The sequence below is a fragment of the Gavia stellata genome, chromosome 2 (genome assembly GCF_030936135.1).
Source record: "Gavia stellata isolate bGavSte3 chromosome 2, bGavSte3.hap2, whole genome shotgun sequence".
NCBI classification, from domain to species: domain Eukaryota; kingdom Metazoa; phylum Chordata; class Aves; order Gaviiformes; family Gaviidae; genus Gavia; species Gavia stellata.
Window position 1 is genome coordinate 66,511,050 of NC_082595.1, and position 23,436 is coordinate 66,534,485.

At 35.1% G+C, this 23,436-nt stretch overlaps 1 protein-coding gene across 1 annotated transcript in view; it reads left to right on the forward strand.

Moving 5' to 3' along the window:
• Positions 1 to 23,436, forward strand: part of ASCC3 (activating signal cointegrator 1 complex subunit 3) — a 270,969-nt gene that overhangs the window by 91,714 nt on the left and 155,819 nt on the right. Inside the window, exons 10-12 of the mRNA XM_059828883.1 lie at positions 4,054 to 4,218; positions 15,679 to 15,855; positions 19,042 to 19,113. Coding sequence (XP_059684866.1) covers positions 4,054 to 4,218; positions 15,679 to 15,855; positions 19,042 to 19,113 — 414 coding nt within the window. The remainder of the gene's footprint in view (positions 1 to 4,053; positions 4,219 to 15,678; positions 15,856 to 19,041; positions 19,114 to 23,436) is intronic.

The following is a 23,436-nucleotide window of genomic DNA, read 5'->3' on the forward strand; positions in this document are numbered from 1 at the left end:
CTGGAAACAATTTCCAGGCACGTGAAAGACAAGAAAATCATATCATGAGCAGTCAGCTTGGCTTCACCAAGGGGAAGTCATGCTTGACCAGCTTGATAAGTTTCTGTGATGAAAGGATTGGCCAGGTAGATGAGGGGAGAGCAGTGGGTATTGTCTACCTAGACTTCAGTAAGGCCTTTGACACTGTCTCCTAAGATCCTCAAAGAAGCTGTTGATATATGGGCTGGCTGAGCAGACAGTGAGGTGGATTGAAAACTGGCTAAATGGCTGGGCCCAGAGGGTGGTGATCAGTGGCACAAAGTCTAGTTGGAGGGCAGTGACTAGTGGTTATATACTGGGTCCAGTCTTGTTCAACATCTTCATTAAGATCTGGATGATGGGGCAGATTGTACCCTCAGCAAGTTTGTTGATGACACCAAACTGGGGGGGAGTGGCTGATACACCAGAGGATTGTGCTGACATCCAGAGGGACCTTGACAGTGTGGAGAAATGGCCTGACAAGAAGCAAATTAAATTCAACAAAGGCAGGTGCAAAGTCCTGCACCTGGGGAGGAATAACCCCATGTACCAATATATGCTGGGGGCTGACCAGCTGGAAAGCAGCTTGACAGAAAAAGACCTGGGGCTCCCGGTGGACACCAAGCAATATCCCCTTACTGCATTAGACAAGTGTTGCCAGCAGGTCGAGGGAGGTGATCCTTCCTCTCTACCCAGCGCTGCTGAGGCCACACCTGGAGTATTGTGTCCAGTTCTGGCCTCCCCAGCAGAAGAGAGACATGGACGTACTTGAGAGAGTCCAAGGGCCATGGAGATGATGAAGGAACTGGAGCATCTGTCCTATGGGGAAAGGCTGACAGAGCTGGGACTGTTCAGCCTGGAGAAGAGAAGGCTCAGGGGGGATCTCATCAATGTATATAAATACCTGAAGGGAGGGTGTGAAGAGGACGGAGCCAGGCTCTTTTCAGTGGTGCCCAGTGACAGGACAGGAGGGAAATGGGCACAAACTGAAACACAGGAGGTCATGTCTGAACATCAGGAGACACCTTTTTACTGTAAGGGTGACTGAGCACTGGCAAAGGTTGCCCAGGGAGGTCGTGGAGTCTTCATCCTTGGAGATACTCAAAAGCTGTCTCGATATGTTCCTGGGCAACTAGCTCTAGGTGGTCCTGCTTGACCAGGGGAGTTGGGCAAAATGACCTCCAGTGGTCCCTTCCAACCTCAACCATTCTTTGATTCTGTAACTGTGAAGTCTGTCAAGCTGGGTTTCAAAAATGTTGAGGCAGCAAATCAATTGCTTTCTAAAAGCTTTTAATATTATGCTGATGGTACTTGAGGTAGTTGAATGTTCTGATGGGGACAAATGCTCAAATTTGGAATAACAATTTTCATAAAGGTTTTATAAGTCTCTGCTAGCTCTCTGTGTCTGCTTTTCTTAGCCAGGGCCTTGAGGAAGCATTATTCATAATTACCTGGTGGTTTTACCCCTTCTGTTGTATAATTTCTGTGATAAGAAACTGAGTTTGGTACTAACATTAATGTGTACCATTTGTACACCTCACAGCACCACATTTGGAGGCCACCTAACCTGTCTTGATGTTTTCTTTTTGTGTCAGTCCGGGATCTAGTGCAGCAATCTTCATTTTTCTTAATTGTACATTGTGTTCTCACAGATAATAAGATTTTGTTTGAGAAGGAAATGTGATGAATCACATACTCTGTTGGGTTTACATTATCTGGTCAAATTTGAGATTGGATACTGATAGTATCTGGTCAACTCTCTTAATTTACGGGGTTTTTAGTATTCTGACATGGCTACTTAGAATATAGCAAATGCTGACTAGATAAAAACAATTGTTGCATGTGTAAGCTTTTGTAGGGACTTACTAGCATTATATTTGCTGTAGAAGCATTATCATCTATAAGGCTGAAATGTGTGTTGTCCTAGTGTTTTATTTCTGAACATCTAAAGTTAAGAGAAAGCCCAATCATAAAACATGTTTATTATGAAAGACCTGATAGGGAGCAGATGCATGTTTTCCTGTCTGATTGTAGACTCAATTCTTATTTGTGATGTGAAGCATGGGTTCATCAAATACTGGATGTTAAAATTTATTTACGAGTGTTTGGGGTTTTTTTCTTTAAGTAGAATTACAGAAAAATATTTATTGAGAGGAAAAATATGGCTGTAATACTGCTTTAAGAGTCAAAGGCCTTGATACTAAAATTTGTATTAAAATAACCTTGGAATCAAAATCTGTCAGAAGAAACTAATCCACATGTTTGGGGGGGGGGGTGGGAATTGGCAATTTAGTTAAAAATACTTTGTCAAATAAAGTTATACTGATAGAAGTAGGAAGTTCTTGCAATTTAGAAATCCTATTTTAAAAGCTCTATCATAAACCTAGTTTGGTCACATTTGTTGTATCTATCCTCTTATAGGATAAGGTAATTCAAGATTGTTGACTGGAATTTGGTCGATGTCAATGGAATTCTAGAAAACAAGTGTCCTGTTCTCTATATCCTGTCACAAGTTGATAAGCTTATTTATAAACATGAACCACTTACAGGTTCATGATCACTGGACTGTGTTTTCTTTTAGTATCATGCCTATTTATCAAAGCTGTTAGAAGTTTCCCTATTTTGCCAATTCTGAATATCTTTCAATGACTGGTAGTTGAATTTTAAAAAAGTTTCATTTCAGTCAAGATAATCAAACAATCCCTGTCTTTTACTCTTTAAAGCATTCATTTTGCTCTAGATACCACCTGAACAAGATTTGCTCAATTTCTAAACTTTTATATTGGGGCCTATGAAACAACAGAATCTGAATTTTCCTTTTTATTTTCTGAGTGACTTTCAGCTGCAAAGTTACAGAGTAACCTTTATTTTAATAGCTCTAAGTTCTTTTTTTGTGAAATAAGTGAGACTGTAGGGTAAGCTTTGTGCCTGTGCCAGAAACCTCAAGCTTTGATAGATAGTGATTCGTTAGATTTGTAGGCAATAAATAATTGCCCTTAAGTCATAGTCATAACATGCAGGCAAGTTACTTCTGAATTTCAGTGGATGAGATTCAGTTCTATGGGGGTTTTATACATAGCAGTCGGCACTTAAATAGGAAATTATTTTTGTTGAATAGTATATGAGAAATTGGTATTTCTATTACTATTTGAAACAGCTGCTCAGAATTTTTTGGGGGGAGGAGTGAGATGCTTTCTTTAGAGTGACCACTTTGACTGATTTTACGTTTAAAAATGCTACTTTCTTGAATTTTTGTGTTAAGGTCACATGAAGTGACTGCTGAGTATGTGGTCATTGTGGGGAATGGAGGGTACTACAATTGTTTGGCAATTGGAGATTGAATGTACCTCTGTTTGATAGTCTGTTACTTAGGGATTTATGCAAAAAGAGAAGCCATTGCAAGAGCATGCAAGAAATGGCACCATAATAGAGACTTACCATAGACATATGTACATGAAACAATAAAGTTTGGAAGTTACCTTTTCCAGGACTGGTGGAAGGTGTTTAATCTGTTTTGCCAGTGCAAGGATCAAGATATCAAAATGTACAACTTGAAAGTATGCCTTAGGGAGAAAGCATTTTGTAGGGAACTGGGAACTATCAGCTCAAACTTAGGTATGAGGGGGGTCTTAGGTGTTTACTGTGCTGTGGTGAAGGTTAGAAATATTTTATCACTGATGATTTTTAGTGGGACACATACATTAAATGACTCGCACGTTTATATAAGGAGTTGTTTCTGGATAGCTGCTTAATTGTTTTAATGTGGAAAATGTATACAGATGATGCACAGTAACTTGAAGTTATGATTTGTTATTTCCATGTGGTTTTCCATACTGAGTCCTACTAATGGCCATCCAACACGTGTAGATGCAGCAAACTGTGTCTGCTTCATACATAAAGTAGGTAAAACTTGATAGCTTTGTTAAGTTCTACATTGCATTTACTCTGCTGTATATTAAAATACTGGGGTTTTATAAACTTGAATCTGGATTTTTCTTTGTAAATGCTTAATATTTCTTTTTTCTGCTCTCCTAGATGCTTGTGACTACTCCAGAGAAATGGGATGTAGTGACAAGAAAAAGTGTTGGTGATGTAGCCCTCTCTCAGCTGGTAAAACTCTTGATTCTTGATGAAGTTCATCTGTTGCATGAAGACAGAGGACCAGTACTTGAAAGTATAGTAGCACGTACTTTACGTCAGGTAAGAGTGAAAAAATCTTCAGAAGAATTTTATTTTGGTGAGGAATAGATAGATTTCAGTGTAAAAGGAGAGATGCTTAGACAATGAAATCAAAATGCTTAAGCAGCTTACAATTTATTTTATAGCTATTCTGTACTAAGAACGAAGAAATATTTTTGTCTTCTACCTTCTCTTCTATATTTTATCAACTATCAGATTCCTAGGATGTATAATGTATTGCACAGCTATTTCTTTACTTACAATTTATTTACTTAATATTAATCTACTTACTGTACAAGTAGCAGCAAAATTAAACATTTTTAAACAAATAATAATCAGGTTAATGTTCTAACATAACCAAAATTGAAAGTATGTTCTTACCAGGAATGCTGATTTTTAATTAGCAGTTTTCCTAGGAGAAAATTTTTTTTTTAATTAAGAGTGGTGTCTTAAATCTAAGTAAAACTTTCAGCACTGCTAGAAAAATACTACGTAATTTTTACTTTAGTATAATTGGTCCTTTTTTTTTTCCCCCCATGCTTTAGTGGTACTTTCTAAATACCAGGATTTGAAATGGCAAAAGAAAAGAAGGATGAATGTGTGGGGTTTTTTTCTTAAATCTTGTACAAAAGAAAGCTTCAGAGTTACGCAATAAATAAGATTGGTCTCAATGGTGAGATGTGCATTTACAAGAAAAATAAAATGTGGTATGAATAAAAAGGATGGAATTAGGACAAATAAATAATGGTAAGGAGAAGATAGAGTGCCTTTTTTTTTTTTTTGGTCACGCAGAGCAAAAGTATGTCAATACAAATAATTTGTAACAAATTATAAATAAACACAATTGGTATTGTTATGGCTCTATTTGGAGCATGTTAAATGTTTAAAGCCTTTTCACTTTCAAGACACTTTTTTCTTGGTAACGCTACACTAACCTTGTTAGTGCTCTCTGAATCATCTGATTCCAGCTCCTCTAAGAATAGAATAAAAAGGATGTCTGCTGTAATCCAGTACAGAAAGTGTAAAGTTCCTGTATAAAGAACAATGTAAGTAATAATTCCTTAGAAGAAGCTAAACTTCAGGTCTTTGTAAAGTATAGACTACCTCAAGGACACTAAAGCTTAACCTGTTTGATACTGTATTTTCTTTCTTAAATGGTTTTGATAACCTTGTTTTCCTTAGGTGTCTTTAAAGTAAAGCATCTCAGCTTTTAGCAGGGACCATGATGGTCATTGTCTTCATGTCAGATTGCAAGACTCATTCATTTTTTAAGGTGAAGTTTTGCGAGACTTGTAAGGTATGCTTTAGCTGTCCGAAATAGATATCTACAGCTATTTTATCTGCCCTACATTATTCAGCTTGGCATCCTGTTTCTGCTTGATTTGGACACAAATCTCCCATAGATACTTTTCTTTTGTGTCTGTCAAGCCTTTGCAGATAATTTAAGGAATATAAAATCTGAGGCAATTATGTCTTGGGTACCGAATCCTACCCTTAGTGCATTTATTGTGATACAGCACTATCTTGCTTCAACACTCATTTAAAAAATAGCTCTCTAGGGTGCTTTAATCTTCTAGGATTTCAAGGTTTGTTTTACCTACCATGTTGGAGTTTAATTCATCTGGAATTGAAGCTACTCATTTGTAAACCTTCTTTAAGTGAAACAGTTGAGAAGAAAAACAAAACACAAATCTTGAAATTAACTGTCTCACCGCCTTTCTGAAGACCTTATTTATTCTAAGTTGATAAGAAAGGCAGTAATGGAGACCACTATGAATCTTTACAAGAAGGTAGTTGAAGAAAGGGAAAATGTACAGTATAAAAGTACACTTAAAAAAAACCCCACAGTTAAACAGAAAACAAAACTGCTTGTAGAAATATTTAGAATTATGCAGCAGAAAACAATTCCAGACAAAAATATTTTTAATTGCAAGCTTTCAGAGAGCTTGGGGACAAAGAAACAGGAGATGTTTTCTACAACTGTTTTACCTTTTTAATATGGAAACAAATAATAAGAGGGTTAGTTTTAAAAATTACACTGAAATGTTATACTGCAGCATCTGAGCCTGCAAGCATAGTTCTATGAAGTTTGCAGTATACGTCCGTAACTAATTATGAAATTACTGGAACTTTTATTTGGTTACTAAAAAAGATAACATAAATTTTCTGATTTCAGAAGTATTTCACTGGAGTTTAGTGAAAATACTATGACAGATGTTTTAAGTGTAATGTTTTAATGATATTTTGCAATTGGTTTTTTGGTTAATTTTCTTTGGTTCTGTTTTCTTTGGTTCTGTTGCTCATAGTTCTCTTTTATGCATTTTGATGCAAATTCATTAATGTCCCTGGAGCAGGAACTAAACCCAGAATATTCAGCCCATCCCTGGAGAATGTCCTTTTGACTTTGATGATTCTCTATGAAACATTAAGCTCCTCTCCACCCCTTCTGAAAGTAGTCCTAGAACATATTTTCATTGATATCTATAGAGACATCATACTCATTCAATATTCATGCACACAGGAGGTAAGAATAATTGTTCAGTTCTTAAAAAACAAAACAGGAAAAAAAAAAAAAACCAAACAAACCCATTGACAACATCAGTCTAAAATATCCTTATGTCAATTACACCACTGCAGTAATCGCTGATATCAATTACCTGATTTGTATACTGGTTTAAGATATTAGAAACATTGACTAGTTTTTCCTAATTTGTAGTGGAGGGATTCAGAAAGTGATTAGACAAGTAATTCAAAGAAAAATCCATTGCAGATTAATAGTCACTAGATCAGACTGGGGGCTGTAATAGCTGGGAGCTATGCTGGCAAATATCATGGACATTTTCCCAGTTTCTGTACTGTCTGTTTTGGCCACTGTGGGAGACAGTGTATAGAAGCAGGGTTTTTGGTCTGACCTGGAACAGTCATTTCTTGTATCACTTCTAGGACAGAGCTATGATAAATTCCTTTGAATACTACTTCAGCCTTTTTAATAAATCACTAATAGCTACTCTAATAATGGTGTGTACCTATAGTTTCATCTGGATCATAATTCCCTAGCTTGTATATGAGACTGTCTAATGAGACAATGTTATGATTCCTGTGCAGGTCAGGATGTATAATGTAGTGCCTTTTACATTTTGCAGGGCTTGTTATCCTGTCTTACAGAAAAAGAATTTCTCTTGTTTTGTTGGAATGTGTGAGGGGTTTTTTGCTTAGATGGTGGATAACAGAAAGACAATGGGTATTTTTTCTAATTACTGGGAGGGGGGGTCTTTTTAAGAATTAGTGTTCAAGTAGCTATTTGGGCCTACAACTGTGCCAGAAAAGAACGTTTTGAGATCCGTATTCATATGCTGTACAAATACAGCTATACAAATACATTCTGAAAACAGGAATATCCTGATGCATTAGCAGGTCTGTCCTGTTATGTACCTCAAAATACTTTAATTATGGTTGTACTTTCCCCCAGATGAACATTGACTCACACCACTTACTGTAAGGCTTTAACATGTTCATTTTAATTTATGGCATTTTCTAGAATCGGATTTTTTTAAAACGTGGAAGGACAATATATATTGGAATTGCTGACAGTTTTACTCATAGCAGAATGAACAGCATATTCGTGCATGTTTGCACTTTTCAAATTTTAGAGAATGCTTTTGCAAGTGATTTAAATTGACTTTGCTAAACATTTTGGTGGGAAAATTGCTTTGAGCTCTGTTACATACTGTAGGTATAACATCAAACAACTTCTTTGAATCCAATTTATAGCTTTGATGTTTAAAGTTTTAGTCTAGAGCATAATGCAGATGTAAAACTGAAATGCTTAAACTTTTTAATCAAACTTTCCACACTTCTGTAATATCTACTAAGCTTATTAGCTTGAAAGAAAAAAAATGACTGCTCTTAAAGGACACTAAATTATTTTGTCATAATTATTCAGAGATTTTGGTGACTGCTGCTTACGGGTATTTTTTCACAAAAAGCGTACTGAATACTATCACTTGAGTGACATGTAAGTTTTGATACCTTCTCTCAACTAAGTGAATGAGAAATTAAATAAAATCTATAGTAAAAGATTTCTCAGATTTTGTGGAACCAAAGCTCACATCTTAGACATACAAATATTGTTCTCATTACAGTCTCATTCTTCAAATTTAAGTTTCAATTGCTTTTTTTTCAATTGCTTTATTATTCAATTGCTTTTTTTTATTACATAAACAAAGTTACTACATAAATAATAGGTGGGACAAGACAATAGGACAAGCAATCCAGGAGGTTCCTGGAGTGCATTGATGAGAACTTCCTCCTCCAGGTGACAGACAAGCCAATGAGGAGAGGTGCTCTGCTGTACCTCATACTCACCAACAAGGGAGGGGCTCGCTGAGGATGTGAAGATCAAAGGCAACCTTGGCTGCAGTGACCATGAGATGGTGGAATTCTTCTCCTTTCCCTGGAAATTCTGATGTTACCTTTCTGAGCTTTCTTTCCTCATGACAACTTGTTTAAGAAACTTTCCCTCTCAGCCACCATGTGGTTTTCCTCGCTCTGGATGCATTTTCAATACCTCTAGTCCCTTATTATCTCCTCTACCTCTTTTTTTCTGTCCCTTTGTCTCCCTCTTTTACCTTCTTACTAGAAATCAGAGGCAAACAAGTTCAGAGGTTTCTCACCCAAAGCCAAATGCCTAATTGTTATCAAATTAGGAATTTCTATGTGCTTGGAATCCCATTCTTGGGTAAGAAAATCTGAGCAGTTTTTCAAAAAAAAAAAAAGCAATGCTTAGCTAATGACCTAAGAACAGCTGATTAGATCTATATTAGATCTATATATTTTATCTCTAATGATAGCCCACGGTAGTTCCTGTATGTGTCTTTTGGGACTAGAATGCACCAGTAAATAATGGCATTGCCGTTTCATTCGGTTCTTCATTTCTCATCTTGCGTGACTGCTGTTAGTCTTTTGTCGCTTTGATGTTCTTTATGGAGGCTGATCAAGTTTCTCAGCATCTTCTATTACAGGATAAACCAAACAAGCTCACTGAAATTACTTCTACAATAATATTTTGGTTTCCAACTGTGTTATGGGGCTTTTTTCACTGAACTTTCTTATATTAGCGATTGTATTTTTAGAGCGTTTTCCTTATATTACTCAGTTCTGTCCTTTTTATACCTCTAAGAATGGCATGTACTTAATTTGCTAACACACCATCTTCAGAGCTTGCATTCAGATGCTTGTCCATTAAGTCCTCAGACAAACTTCTTTATAGTTGCTGCAGGATTCACTTGTTGCTATAAGAATGTTTCCTGAGAATAGGGTCTCGTTTTGCAGCTGTGGCCTGTTTTAGAATGAGCTAAATTTAAAGAAATTTAGTTTGAATGGGATCATCAACATAGATTTATCTGTATGGCTGATGCACACATCAGTTACATTAATTCTGGCAATCACCTGCTCTTCTCATCACCAGTTACTTTTTATTTACTGTGTATCATGGATAAAATTATTGAATAGAGTCGGGCTTAGAAAGCAATTAGAGGCATCCCTTTTTAATTGCTGTTTTTCAATTACACATTCTTTTTAAAATCTGTCAGTTCATCAGTTTGTGATAAATTTAATACATGTTTTCTTGCTATTCTGTGATGCTCTTTATAAACAGCATGTTGTGTCGCCATATGTCTAATACCTTACATGAGTCTAGATCTATCCTGTTATCTTTTCTGGCAACGTTGTAGTTGTGTAAAAATGACTTTTTTAAAACAACGTACATTTTTAAAACAAAATCTAATCTCCATTTGTTTCAAAAATGTTATGTATCAGATATTTGAATTAATCTTCAGAAGCTTTTCTATTACTTTGCATGGAAGTAATGTCAGGAAGTCATTCTGCATGGCATTTTTTTATTATTGATATGTGAACATGTTTCCATTTTCATGATATATCCATGGAGTTTAAAAGGTAATCGTGATTGTCATATGTTTTATGTTCTTTCATAATACGTAAAGCAGTTAAACTGATCTGTAGAAGGGTTCATACTTCTTTTTGTTTCTTAGTTTGGGAACAAAACAGTAAGCATAGCATGAAAAGGCATTCTGTCATTCAAGAAAAACTGACATGGCACTGTGCAGGGCACAGAAATCTCTTAATAGGTATATTCAACATGTCATTTCTTAAGGCAAAGTATTGCATACTTAATATTTAGCTGAGGGAAAACAATATGGTTTCTGATAGTGCTTTCTGCATGGTTACATTTTTTCAGTGCCTCTAGATTTTTAAATATGTTCTAAATGGAGGACTGAGATCACAGTATTTTCAGGGTTCATGGGAAGCAGAGTAAAACTCATTTATAAAATTACTTAACTAGATGGTTGCCTAGTAACAAATGCATTCTGTGCAGAGTGTTTGAGTTGTAGATAATGTCCTATGTAGAATCTTCAAAACAGTATTAGTAATTGCATTTTTACTATGTACTTTTGATTTTGCAAATTTTATTGTTTTTTTTAATTTTTATTCCTAAAACTGGGAAATTACCACTTATGTGGACTGATTGACAATTTAATTCTTTCATTGGTAAACAAGATATCAATAAACAAGTAAACACTGGTGAAACATTCTAACAAACTTCCTTCTTAGTAATTTTGAAACACCTTTAATTCTTCCTTTTTTTTTAAATATTCTAAGAATTCCCCCTTTTTTTCCTTTCTTTTTCTCCTTTTTTTTGGTAATGTGAAAAACATAGATCTACATTCTCCAAGTAGGGTTGTATCTAACTAATAACTAATGTGAATCCCTGTATGCAGTACTTCATTCTTACCACTGTTGAGCAGGGAACTCAGGAACCTACGTTAAGGATTCATCTTCTTCCACATCCAGACTAAAAACTAAGAAACACGTGTCTAATTTTCTGTGTATCTCATCTTTAGTGTACATCTGAAGGGCATACAGACTGACTGTAGAGGGTGTGTTGAAGTGATCCTGGGTCATCTGAATATCAGATTAATTTCTAACCAGTGGACAGTTCTTCAAAGATTAGAATATGTAAACGTGTCTGCTTACTTAATTCTGTGCTTGAGTTGAACAATCAGGGATATGCTTTCCAGCTTGATTGTAATTCATTCTATGAATGTGATATTTTAATACATGGGAATGGGAAGACTGCCAAGATCACAAAGTTCAGGAAGAACTTTAGAAGTCAGATAAAAGAGTATCTCTATGCATACTCTGTATGCTCTCAAGCGGCAGCTGTAATGTAATGAGATGATATGCAAATCTTAAAACGTATCAGGAAGAAAATTATCCTGCTGTGATCAGTTTACAATCCAGAGAGGGACTTCCCATACCTGATCCTTTATCATTAACAGTGTAAATGCAGATGATGCTTGAGTGTGGAAATCAGTACTGGATAGCTATCTTCTGTTTATTTTTTCTGTATATATGGAATTTAATGGTGTGATAATCGCATTCTGCGAACGTATATGGTGAACATGCTGTCAATTCTCCACATGCCATTGTGAATGCTTCTGAATGAGATATACTAATTAGATATGTCAATTAAATATAGTTACAGCAATTTTATTTCTTACTTCCATTGTAATTTCAAATCAATAAAATACAGTAAAGCTTTCAAAGAACATGAGGTGCAAGTACTGTGACAGTTCAGTTTTCCAAAGAAAGCCTTCTAAATTCCAAATGGTGCTTATATTTTTACTGAGATAATTAAAAACATATGAAGATTAAAATGTTTGAGATTCTGTGCCAATAGTGAAGAAAACGCACTTAGCTGCCTACCACCAGCCAGTGACAGGGAATATAAACAGAAAACTTCGTCATCTAAAATGTCTTTTCAGTAATTTTTACTGCAATTTCAGGAAAAGTCTATGTGTTCATAGTGTCTTGTATATGAAGGTGCACTTTCTAATTGGGACTTCTAGGACCAAATAGTAAGTGATCTAGCACATGAAAAATATAAATGTTTGAATGGACTGTATTTACAAAGGGCATCTGCACACTTTCAACACTTACGTTTCTTTAGAAGCATCTGAGAGCAAAACATATTAATGCTTGCTTTTCAATACCATATCAATGCTTGCTACTTTCAGAAAAGTAGTTGAAAAATGTATGCAGAGAACTCTGTTCTAAAAATGTCTTAGAATTCTAAAAGACATTATGAAAAATAAAGTCTCTATAGTGCTTGGATAGATGAATAATAGATAGATAATTGAAAGTGAATTATGATCACAGAGAAAATACAAAAATAAACCAAGTACTATGATAGCTTATTCAGGTAATTTTGTTTTTCTAACTTTTAAGTTTAGCACAGTGTTAGTCACTGCTGTTTGTATATTGCCCTGTATAATTAAAAGAATAAACAAAACTCATCCTGTAGATGTGTGTGATGATGTGCAGACAAGACACATAGAGTTTTAGTTTACAGTTTGAATTTGATGTAAGCATAAAATAATTGGGAGAATTGTTATGATACATTTTGTCTTTTATGGTAAATGTACCTCTTTGTGCTTCTTTTTTTATTTATATTAATTATTGATATTTTGTGTTGCTAAGTGGATATAAAAGTAGAAGGTAAAAAAAAATATTTTTTTGTTTGGGTGGCCTTGAAAGAAGTTAAAGAAATTGATGGAAGGATTTAGAGTCTTAATAATCTTTATTTAATTGTGAAGACTAACAAAATGTTACTATAGAGCAAAAGACATTATTGCCTGATTTCTCATAGCACTCTGACTTGATTTTTCTGTCTTGACATAAATAGAAAACTTATTGTCTAAATAATTTGTAAATTTTAGATTTATAAATTGAAAAAATATTTAGGCACTATATACATATGCACAAATATATGTAAAGTATAATATAAAATATACAAAAATATATTTTCTTTTAAAATGTGCTATGCATATTAGTAATTTTAATTACTTGCTGTGTTAACGCTGCTGCAGTTTTCATGTGGAGTTGTAATTCCGGCTTTTCAATCAGCTCCTTAACCCCAGGGCCAACTGCCAGATCAGTGAAGTTAAATGGCTTCTTTTTACAACGGTTTTGAAAGTGGCAAGTCTCAGTAAACTGTAACTGTTCTCTAGGCATTGTTTATATTTTGAAAGAAAACTCTGAACAAACAGCTTACAGTTAATTGCTGTAAAAATTCATACTTCCATGGTTATTAAGCAGAGTTCTTGTTAATTGTTTAAATACTTGAAATGCTTTCCTGCCTTCAGGTGGAACTGAGCACATTTTCAAATTAGTGCTTTCAGGCTTTTAGGGGATTTGAAAAAAATTGTTACTGAATTTAGCAAAATCAAGTAATGGTTTCCAGACTGGAGCTAAGTTACACTTTCAGATGGTTGTACTTATTATCGGGTGATTGTGAACAAAGTACAGCATAAATATATAAGCAAGTGGTTACTGTTCTTACAGATTCAAGTTTTTAAAAAAAAAGTGTATAAATATTAAGTAAATTAAACTTTTGTACGGGGTGCAGGTGCCCAGGCGCTGGCAGTGGGGGGGGGGCTGCAGGGCGGCCTCTGTGAGGAGAGGCCGGGGCTGCCCCCTGCCGGACACAGCCGGTTCCAGCCGGCTCCAGCGGACCCCCCGCAGGGCACAGCTGAGCCCCGCAGCCAAGATGGTGGTGCCTCTGGGAAAGCATATTTAAGAAAGAGTAAAAACACTGTGCAGCAGTTGAGAGAGAGTTAGCAGTGAGGAAACAAGTGTCAGAAACAGCCCTGCAGACACCAAGGTCAGTGCAGAAGGAGGTGATGCTCCAGGGGACAGAGCCAAAACAAAACCAAACCCAAACCAAAAACCCAAACAAACAAAAAAGGAAACCACCCACTTCCCCCCCCTCCAAAAAAAAAAAACAACAACCTCAAACACCTCAAAACTGTGTGGTTGAGGTTGACTGTAGCCCTTAGGTCATCACATCCTCCAGCTATAAAATGATGTGTAAGAAATTATAATGCTTCTTTGTACTCCTAAAGGTGAGTGTTGCTTTTGTTCCCTGCAGATGGAAGACTTTCGAAAATGAAATCTCTCATTTATCCCAGTCATCTCAAAATTTGTGTTTACATATAAGAGTTTGTTGTACATGGGCTTTCCTTTGCAAAACTGCCCTTTGTGTAAGTGCAAAAGGGTAAATCATCAGGTTTTCTGTGTCATTTAGTTGGTTGCGTCCACAGTTTAAGCATCCAAATTTTTGCTGTGGGACATGTCCATTACCAGGCAATGTAGTGGTTTACTTTGCTTGATGTCTGTGGAGTTGTGGGGGGTGGTTTCTTTTGGGACTTGGTTTATTATTTTGGTGTACTTGTTATTTTCCAGGTCTGTGGTATGGTATGGTGTATTTTATCTTCCTTGAAAATGCTCTCCATATACTTTTTAATCATCTTTTTTGAAAACTTTTGATTCATCTGTTATAATTACATGGCAGTTCCTTTCACTTTAACTCAAACACCTGAGCAATTCAACATTTGTATTTAAGTAAAAACTTACATTGTTTTGAACAGGCCTCAGCCAGGTAGAAGTTACCAGCCTTACTAATCATGAGACATTCACACATTTGAGACAAGTTGAGAACCTTGTATATGGCTTCAGTTATAGTGTGTAAAAAGCCTTTTGATGAAAATTACTGTGAACTTTGCTTCTAAATAATTATGCTAGTAAGAAAGTTGTGAGCCAGCCTACACAGCTCTTAATATTCCAGAAGGAAATGGGAAAACTCTTGCATACTTCCCTCATTCGAGTCTTTTGGCTGGTTTCATTCTTTCTGAAAATTACCTGGAAATGCATATAATATGCAGGCTTTTATATGGAACAGAGTGTTCTGTTGTGAAGTGTCATTTCTGTTCCTTATTGAATGGGAATGCATGTAATGCAAACATTTGGGGCATTTAAAAAAAAAAAAAAAGGAAAAAAATTTCTGTTACAGAGTGACTTCTTGGTATTTAAATATGTTCAACTCTGCAGAAGTACTGCTACATACTGGAGAAATGCAGATAGTAATGAACTAGAATAGATTATCTAAGAGAGTTGTGGAAAGGTCTAAGCAAAAGCCAAGACTGAGGAATGACACAAATTACATTATTCTTTCTTTTCAGAATTGTGGTGTGATTTGGACTAAGGAAGAAATGATACCAAATTATCTGTCCTGGTTTTGCCTGTAAATTGGACTATCCCTTCTTAACAAAGCCAGTTTTACAGCTATTGTTCCTCCATGTCAGTTAATGACTGCTAACCTTTTGGAGGGCAAAAATACAATAAAATAGAAAGATGAATAAGCAAGATTTGATGGAATTGCAGAGTGGTTTGGTTTCTTCAATACAGGACGATCACTAACTCACATCTATTGTTCACCTTTTGTAGAAAGTATTAACTGCTTCTTTCACATTACTGTTTTATAAGGGATGTTTTAAAACTCTGTGCTTGATTTCTTGGCTTTATAACACTTAGATCACTTACAGGTTTTCTGGTTTTTAATAGGTTGAATCTACACAAAGTATGATTAGGATTTTGGGCCTTTCAGCCACGTTACCCAATTATCTTGATGTTGCTACATTTCTACATGTCAATCCCTGCATTGGACTATTCTACTTTGATGGCCGTTTCCGACCTGTACCACTGGGACAAACCTTTATAGGAATTAAGACAACCAATAAGGTAAAGAATCATGAATGCCAAATAAAGGGTTGCTGTTTGTTTTGATCATGCTTCATGTAGGTATGTGTAGGGGGTACTGGTTTATTATGCTACAGGTGTTTTATGAAGCATATTTTCTTCTGTATAAAGATACACAAAATTGAAAGGTGCTTTAAGAATCATATTTCCTCAGTTTACAATACTTACAATACAGGGCTTGTTGAAATTAGATACAATGCTATCTACCTTTGCATTGCCTCCGCTTCACTAGCAAATTTTGCTTGATTAAGGAGAAAGCATCACCTTCAACTGGAGAGTCACTGTAGTAGCTGATTATTCTGCCTTTCCTGAGTCAGTTTTCCATTTTGCTAGAAACAGTGGTGCTCCTTGTTTGGCTGTAAGGATGCATGAGGAATGTTGTAAGAAAAATATTCATTTATGAAATCTGGAGAGAGAGATATATATTAATATGACATGCATTAATACTAGTTGGATATAAGTTATTGATGAAAACCTTGGCATGCTAAGCCATTAACTACCATATGTGCACTTCTGATAGAAAACACATTAAAGTAGTCCCTAAATAAACTTCTTTACTCTTTGTGCTCTTGCTCATATTGGGAAGCATTAAGGCCATGGTCAGGTACAATATTCTTATTAAAAATCAAAGTGCAGTGCCACTTGATATGTGAATTAATACAAACACTTTTCCATAAGATCTCCTGTGCGTCTCACTAGCTGATAATTAAAGCTTATATAGCTCAACTTTTAGAAAATCTTATTCTGCTATGATTTAATTTAGTAGAAATCAAAACATTTTCAATCAAAAGTTAATTTCATGGCTTAATCGATAATAGCATTTTTTTTCTTTTTTGTAAAAATGGACATTGCCTTTTTTGTTAGGTTATTTAAGTAGTTCATTCCATCTGCAGTGCAGGAAAGAAACTTATTTTGCAACTGTAAGGAGCCATTTCAAGTGTATACACACAAGAATAGTTTACCATATGGTGCTTACCATGATTTGCATATTTTAACCTTCATTAATTGTTTCAAGTACCTTCACTGTTATTTGCTGTTGCTTTTATTTGATCTTTTCTTGATACTTGATTTGAATATTTAGTTTATTTCCACTGTATGGTGAGAAAAAAGGAAAGACTCCTTTTCTTCATATTCACTTTAGAATGCATTTGTGATTTAAAAATCAAAGAAATAGTCAAATTATCCTATAAAGTTTGAAATTATTAAAAAATCAGTAAGTTTTCTAAAAAAACATGAGGACATGAGGAAATATTAGGAGGTAGTAGTTATTCTGAAATGTGAGTACCTGGCAGGCAGAGACAACTGTTTTGGTAATACCGCAGCCAGCAGTTTGTCTTTTTGCTTTTCAGAAGAATGTCATTACAGATTTCACAGAGTAAAATACATTTTGCAATCAAGAGAATACACTACAGCAAATGAAAAGTAAAAGTATCAAGCCACTTTGAGAAAGGATTCTATTCAGGATAATGCTAATACTAAAGCTGCCAAATTATTGCCAATATTGGCATCCTTCTGCTCTATATGAAAGGAGGAAAGTGATGTAAGAACCCACAGAATCAAAAGCAGTTCTTGCAGAACATCAGCAAGTGCAATAAATACTATGTCTATATCCACACTGATGAGTTGCAAGGAGATAGAATGCTGTTAGTTTATTTAGGTAGATGCTTTGCCACAGCTTTCTGACATCCTTCATCCAAAAAACCTCCCAAAAAATTTGGAACTGATCAGTGATTTGCCAAATCACATGCAAACTGTAGGCAAGCTTTCAAAGGCAAGCACAGCATGGTGTACTTATTATGCATAGAAGTAAGCCAGGAAAGTTCTTAAAGCTCTGAACGTTGAAACTCTTAGAGCATATGGGACCAAGACTAAAGTTTGGTTTCTTTAGTCAGAGGTCTGTTAATGTCAGATATTCTTCTTTAATGTCAGTAATTTTTCTTTATGCATATCTATGTTTTCCTCTTTAGGTATAAATGCAAAGAATACATAAAGTTGCATTTGTGTGTGTGTATATATATATGTCTGTCCACATTTGTATTTATGTATTGCCTATATACATTTCTCCTTAAAGATTTTCAGCTGTTATTATTTGAAAAAATAATTAATTAAAATGCTAACCTCTCATTTTCAGAATAATTAGACTGGCTACTTGTCTCTTGCACACATGTCCATGTTGTCTCATCTTTTTATTACTATGCTTGTACAATGCCAAATATGAATGTTCTCTTCTTCCCTCTAAAGCTGTTTTAAAGCTGGTTTTTTCAACTTTCAGCTATTCTAGATAACTCCAAGTACTATATTTCCATTTTTGAATTCTTACATGCTTTACTCTTGTAAAACATTTCTTTGTAAAACATTTCTTTGTGTCAAAAAGATTTGGTTTTAAAACAACTATCTTCTTTCCACCCATGAATGCACAAATGAAGAATGGGAGTGATTGTTCTGATTTTGAACTTTATTTATTCATTTTGATTTGTCACAGCCTTAATACTGAGGTGCATTCAAGTACATACATGCTATTTATATTGTGATACATTAAAGAAATTGAAAAAAAATCTTTAGAGTAGCTTGAAGAATACTTTTTATTTTAATGGAACTCTTTATTATTTCTTCCTGAAACATTTATTTATCCATAATTAGAAACTCTGTACACGGTACTCCCACTATTCCCCATGCATGACCCAACTATGAAGAAATTTCTGTTTTCTGTGGCAAAAAAAGCTGACAATCAGTAATTTCCTGGATATGTATATCCACAGTGTAAAAACTACTTTTATAGTACCAAATTGAAAGAATTAATGTTAGGTAAGATGATGTATTAAGTGGATACTTCATCAATATTCTGTAGAAGTAAGATTCCTTAATATGAAACACATAAATTAAAGAATAGAGCTGGGTTACATCTCTTTTATCATTAAAAAAGCAACAAAGTCATGTATTAAATTTTCTATCCACTCCCCTTACTTTTATTTATCTACTTATTTTCATGTTCTATTTGTGAATTTAAGAATACCAAAAAGATATTGTTAGGAATAGGAATCAGTATATTATAAATTTAATTGCATAATCACATTTTTTTTCATGGATCAATGTAAATTGCTTGATATGTAGTAGAAAATGTATAAAGATAAATGCTTTTAATATGACGTATGATGTTTGTTTTTTCAGGTGCAGCAGCTGAATCATATGGATGAAGTATGTTATGAAAATGTGCTGAAGCAAATAATGGCTGGACACCAGGTATTTTTTTTTTGTTTCGGTTTGCATGCAGAATGCATATAAAGAAATTAGTTTTGATCAGTACAATGATGAATTAAGAAATATTTTTTTAAAAAAAATATATTATTATTTTGAGATATGTCACGTCAGAGGTCATCTCTAATCTTGAAAACACTTTATAGAAACAGCATGCAAGAAAACCTAAACTGGCTAAATAATGTTAGTTTCTAGCTAAGGTGAAAATTCCTGGTGCTTTATATCCCTTACAGTAATTAATGTATATTAATGTCACTTTTTTAAAATGACAAGACAAAGTGAGTCGGTACTTTAGAAACCTTAGTCTTAGGTACATTTAATGATCAAAAAAAGAGAGAATACTGCACTTAGATATTCTTCTTAGCCTTTCCCGTATCTTTCAAATCCTAGTGTCTTCTGTTAGAGATGAGGGATGAGAATTGTGCAGAGTGTTCAAGACATAGTGCACAAGGGCTCAGCATCTGTCATTTAAAATATCCTTGGTTTTGTGGGTTTTTTTTCTTTTTAAAGGAAGTAACCCTTCATTTTGCTTTACAACAGAGGTTTCTGCAGTGAATTTTCAAGTTTGGTATTGCCCTCTGCTAAGATGGTGGGCCTACCTCATTTGCCTGAATGGTTTATCATTCTATTATTGTTGTGCTCCTGAATCACCCCCATGCAACGTCTCGTTGTTAGAACTTTGCACATACAGCAGTGTGAGCAACAGTAGTTGTAGCAGGTATGGCATCTGTTCAGAGCAGGAACAAATGCTAGTGCAGTGTGATCCTTGAAGAGGCTTGGCACTAAATCACATGTATATAAAATTATTTCCCACACAGTCACACTAAGAATTGCACGTTTTCTCTTTTTCACAGAAAATTCAGGTTGTGGTGTTTTTTGAAAGATGAACAGTTCATTTATGACATTTATGACATTTAGTTCAGCAACAGCTTCTTAGTCCTCCTGCTCCCACTGGTTTAACGCCATTCTTCCACTTATCTTCTCTGTTGATATCAGTTACTGTTGTTACATTCAGAAAACTTTCACGAAGATTACATATGGAAATGCCAATATTTTCCTGAAGACTGTTAACAAAATTTGTTGGCAGTACCAAGGGAACTTTAGTTTATTTTCTTCTCATTGTCAATTATGCACATACCTTACCAAATTCCTAACACTGATGTACGTTTAGTTGCTTATCTTTCATTTCTTGTTATGATTTCATGTATTCCTCACTTGCTGTAGATGAACCTACAAGTAGCAAATTCTTTAAATCAGTATGTCTAAATAAGTAACATTTCTTGGATTCCCAGCAGGAGGTTACATGCTGTTCCAGCGTATTTATTGCACCTTTCTTCCGCTCTCTTTCCTTCACACTGAGGAAAAAACTGTCTACAAACATATATAGTATTATTTGAAAAATTCAAATACAATAAGTTTAATTCTAGCAGGAGATGCTTTTGTAGCTTTCCTTGAGAATAGTTTTAGTTCCTGTACTAGCAGCTGAATGCATGAGTGTTTTGTTTTAAGGCACGAGCTACAGCTGAAAGAGGTCAAGTGAAGAACTGTAGTCTACTTAATGGTATAGTTTCAGCAGCTGACACTATTGCTGATCTCAGTTTCTGAAAATTTTATTTCAAACCAACAGCCAAATAAGGACTGTGTTTTCAGACAAAGCAGAAGTGTGGTTTTCCTTGCTATGTAAATGTTGATTTGGTTTCAGAACACTTTGGTTAATAAGATTCAATTGATTGCAAATGTTAAGCATTTTCTTTGCTTGAAAGTGTTTGTTCTGCTATGTTGCAGAACTTTCTTCAATACACATCTAAATGCCAACCGGTTACACTGGACTTCAGAGTATTTAAAACATGCTGCTCTTGATACTTACGAAACAAACTTAGGAAGCTTATGAAGCATATCCTGAAATGAATGATATACAAATACTGGTACACAGTCTTTCACAATGCAGAATCAAGTATATCAGCTCATTGTATAATACAGTTAATTATAGTATGTAATATTGTACCATATATTAAAAATTAGGGATTCTTCCTTTTAATGAGTATGCTATGACAAATGATCTGTCTAATCATTAAACCAGCTGCAGATGTTAAAAAAAAAAGTGCAAAAAAAAGACAGGTCACGTAGATATATCTTCATTGAAATGTCTGCTCCATAATGGAAGATGAATATTATGAGTGAATATGATGACTGTTACGCCAGAAAGATTTTCTTTAGTGTCTTTTCACAATTTTGAGAATAGCCTTTGATCTTCTAAAGTTGTCACCTTCCGATTTTCTTAGTTTTCAGAAATCCATTACCTTCTGTCCACATTCACCATAGTCTGTTACTGTCATTCTCTGTACCTTTCTTTGGTTGTGCTACCCTTGCAACTTGTGTTTATTTACATTCTATCTGTGTAAAGTTTGTTTGCTTTTTAACAAAGCTGTGGTTATTTCTAAATGTACTTCTTAGAAGGATATATTCACACCTTCCCCCCCAATACTTTAGAAAAAATTTCCACAGCAGTTGTATATCTGTATGGAGTTCAGGAAAAGGTTGGAATTTTATAACTATTAAGGCAGTAATGTGTGACAGACACAGATCTCATTAGTAGTGCTCCAGAGAGCCAAAAACCTACCTGTTCTGTTTTATACTAAAGCACGAGAAAGAAATATCAGCATCAGAGAAAGATACTTTCCCTCTTCTAAAGTTCCATGAGTTAGTGTACACCTTCCTGTGGCCATCAAACTTTCACAGTGTTGTGTCTTTTAAGATTCTTTACCAGAGTCTTTGGAATGTCTTAATAAATTAAATTCAACATTATTTGTTTATCTACTGTACTGTTAACTCATTTTCAAAGAATTCTACCATGCCAGTACCAAATAATTTACTCTTATGGAAGTCATGCTGATGTGTCCCTGTCATATTATAGGTTACAGTGTGATGCTTAACTGAAGTTATATGTTCATGTGTTTTAATAGATGTACGTGTGTTTTCATTTTTTAAGAGTAAGGCTGGTAGGAGGTAGTTGCATTCTACAGGCATGTGTTTTGACAGATGGAGAGAAGCTTTTTATGTTTATTTTTCAACAGTCATCCTCTGCAAGACTTCAAGCTCTTCCTGGCTACTGGGAAATTAAGAGTTGGTGATTCAGCCTTTAATTTTGATCCATCTGCTCAAACTAATGAGATATCTCATTTGTAGGCTTCACTTTGAATTACCAAATGCGACTGAAGCTATAACATTTGTCTTATAGCACAATTCTCTTCTTGTTTAACTTGAGGAAAGATATAATGATAGATGGCTGGCTTGCCCTACTGAGTTTTCTAGGGTTTTTGTTACAGAAAAACTTTTTATCATGACTGAAGAAGTAAGATCAGAAAATGTCCCAAAGGTTTCCAGGTGCTTTTTTAAGACAGTGTGCTCTTTTTGTAGGATTACTAACAATGTAGATCTTCATTAGGAGGTTTCTCTGCCAGTCCTACCTCTTAAGACTGCTGTAAGTGAGAACCTCTAGTGTTGTTAAGTCTGCTTTCCTGGGACTGTCCTTCTGTGCTCGATATTAGCTGGTGAATATTTGTTTTCATGTCATACTTCGAATTTACTATGTTCTTATATTATCTGAAAAGATGTTAGGTCCTTTTGGACTGATTTGCACTTTCAGAGTTTTATTTCTACCTCTTAATAAACCAAAGATTCTTTAAACAAAGAAGAAAAACCCAACTGAAATTACATACTGTTCATCAGAGAATATGAGTCCATGCTCAGTTGCAGGTAGAGTATTTTTGTGTCGTGGTTTAACCCCAGCCGGCAATTAAGCACCCCACAGCTGCTGTAAGCACTGCTCAGCAACGACTAAAACATCAGTGTGTTATCAACACTATTCTCATCCTACATCCAAAACACAGTATTATACCAGCTATTAGGAAAAAAATTAACTCCATCCCAGCCTAAAATAGGACATTTTGTCAGCATTTATCTTCTGGGATACTGTTCCCTTGAAGACTGGGTGAAGGCTCAGTCACCAAAAATTATCATTCTCTCAAAGTGATTACAGCTGTCTCTTGTCAGGCAGTCACCAATAGTGGGCCACATGCATTAACAGCATTAGTTCAGCTATAGAGCTGAAAAAGCTTCTTCACATTTTACAGCCCTGTGAGAAGGGCATCTAATAGCGACAAGTTCTGGGGAGCGGGTAGTACCTTACCGAGACAACCTGTAGAGAACCTTGCAAGATCAGCAAAGACAGTGACTGAAGATCATATGTATCAACATCATTTCTATAATAAATTGAAACATTGCATTACTAGCTAGTTTAGAACAATA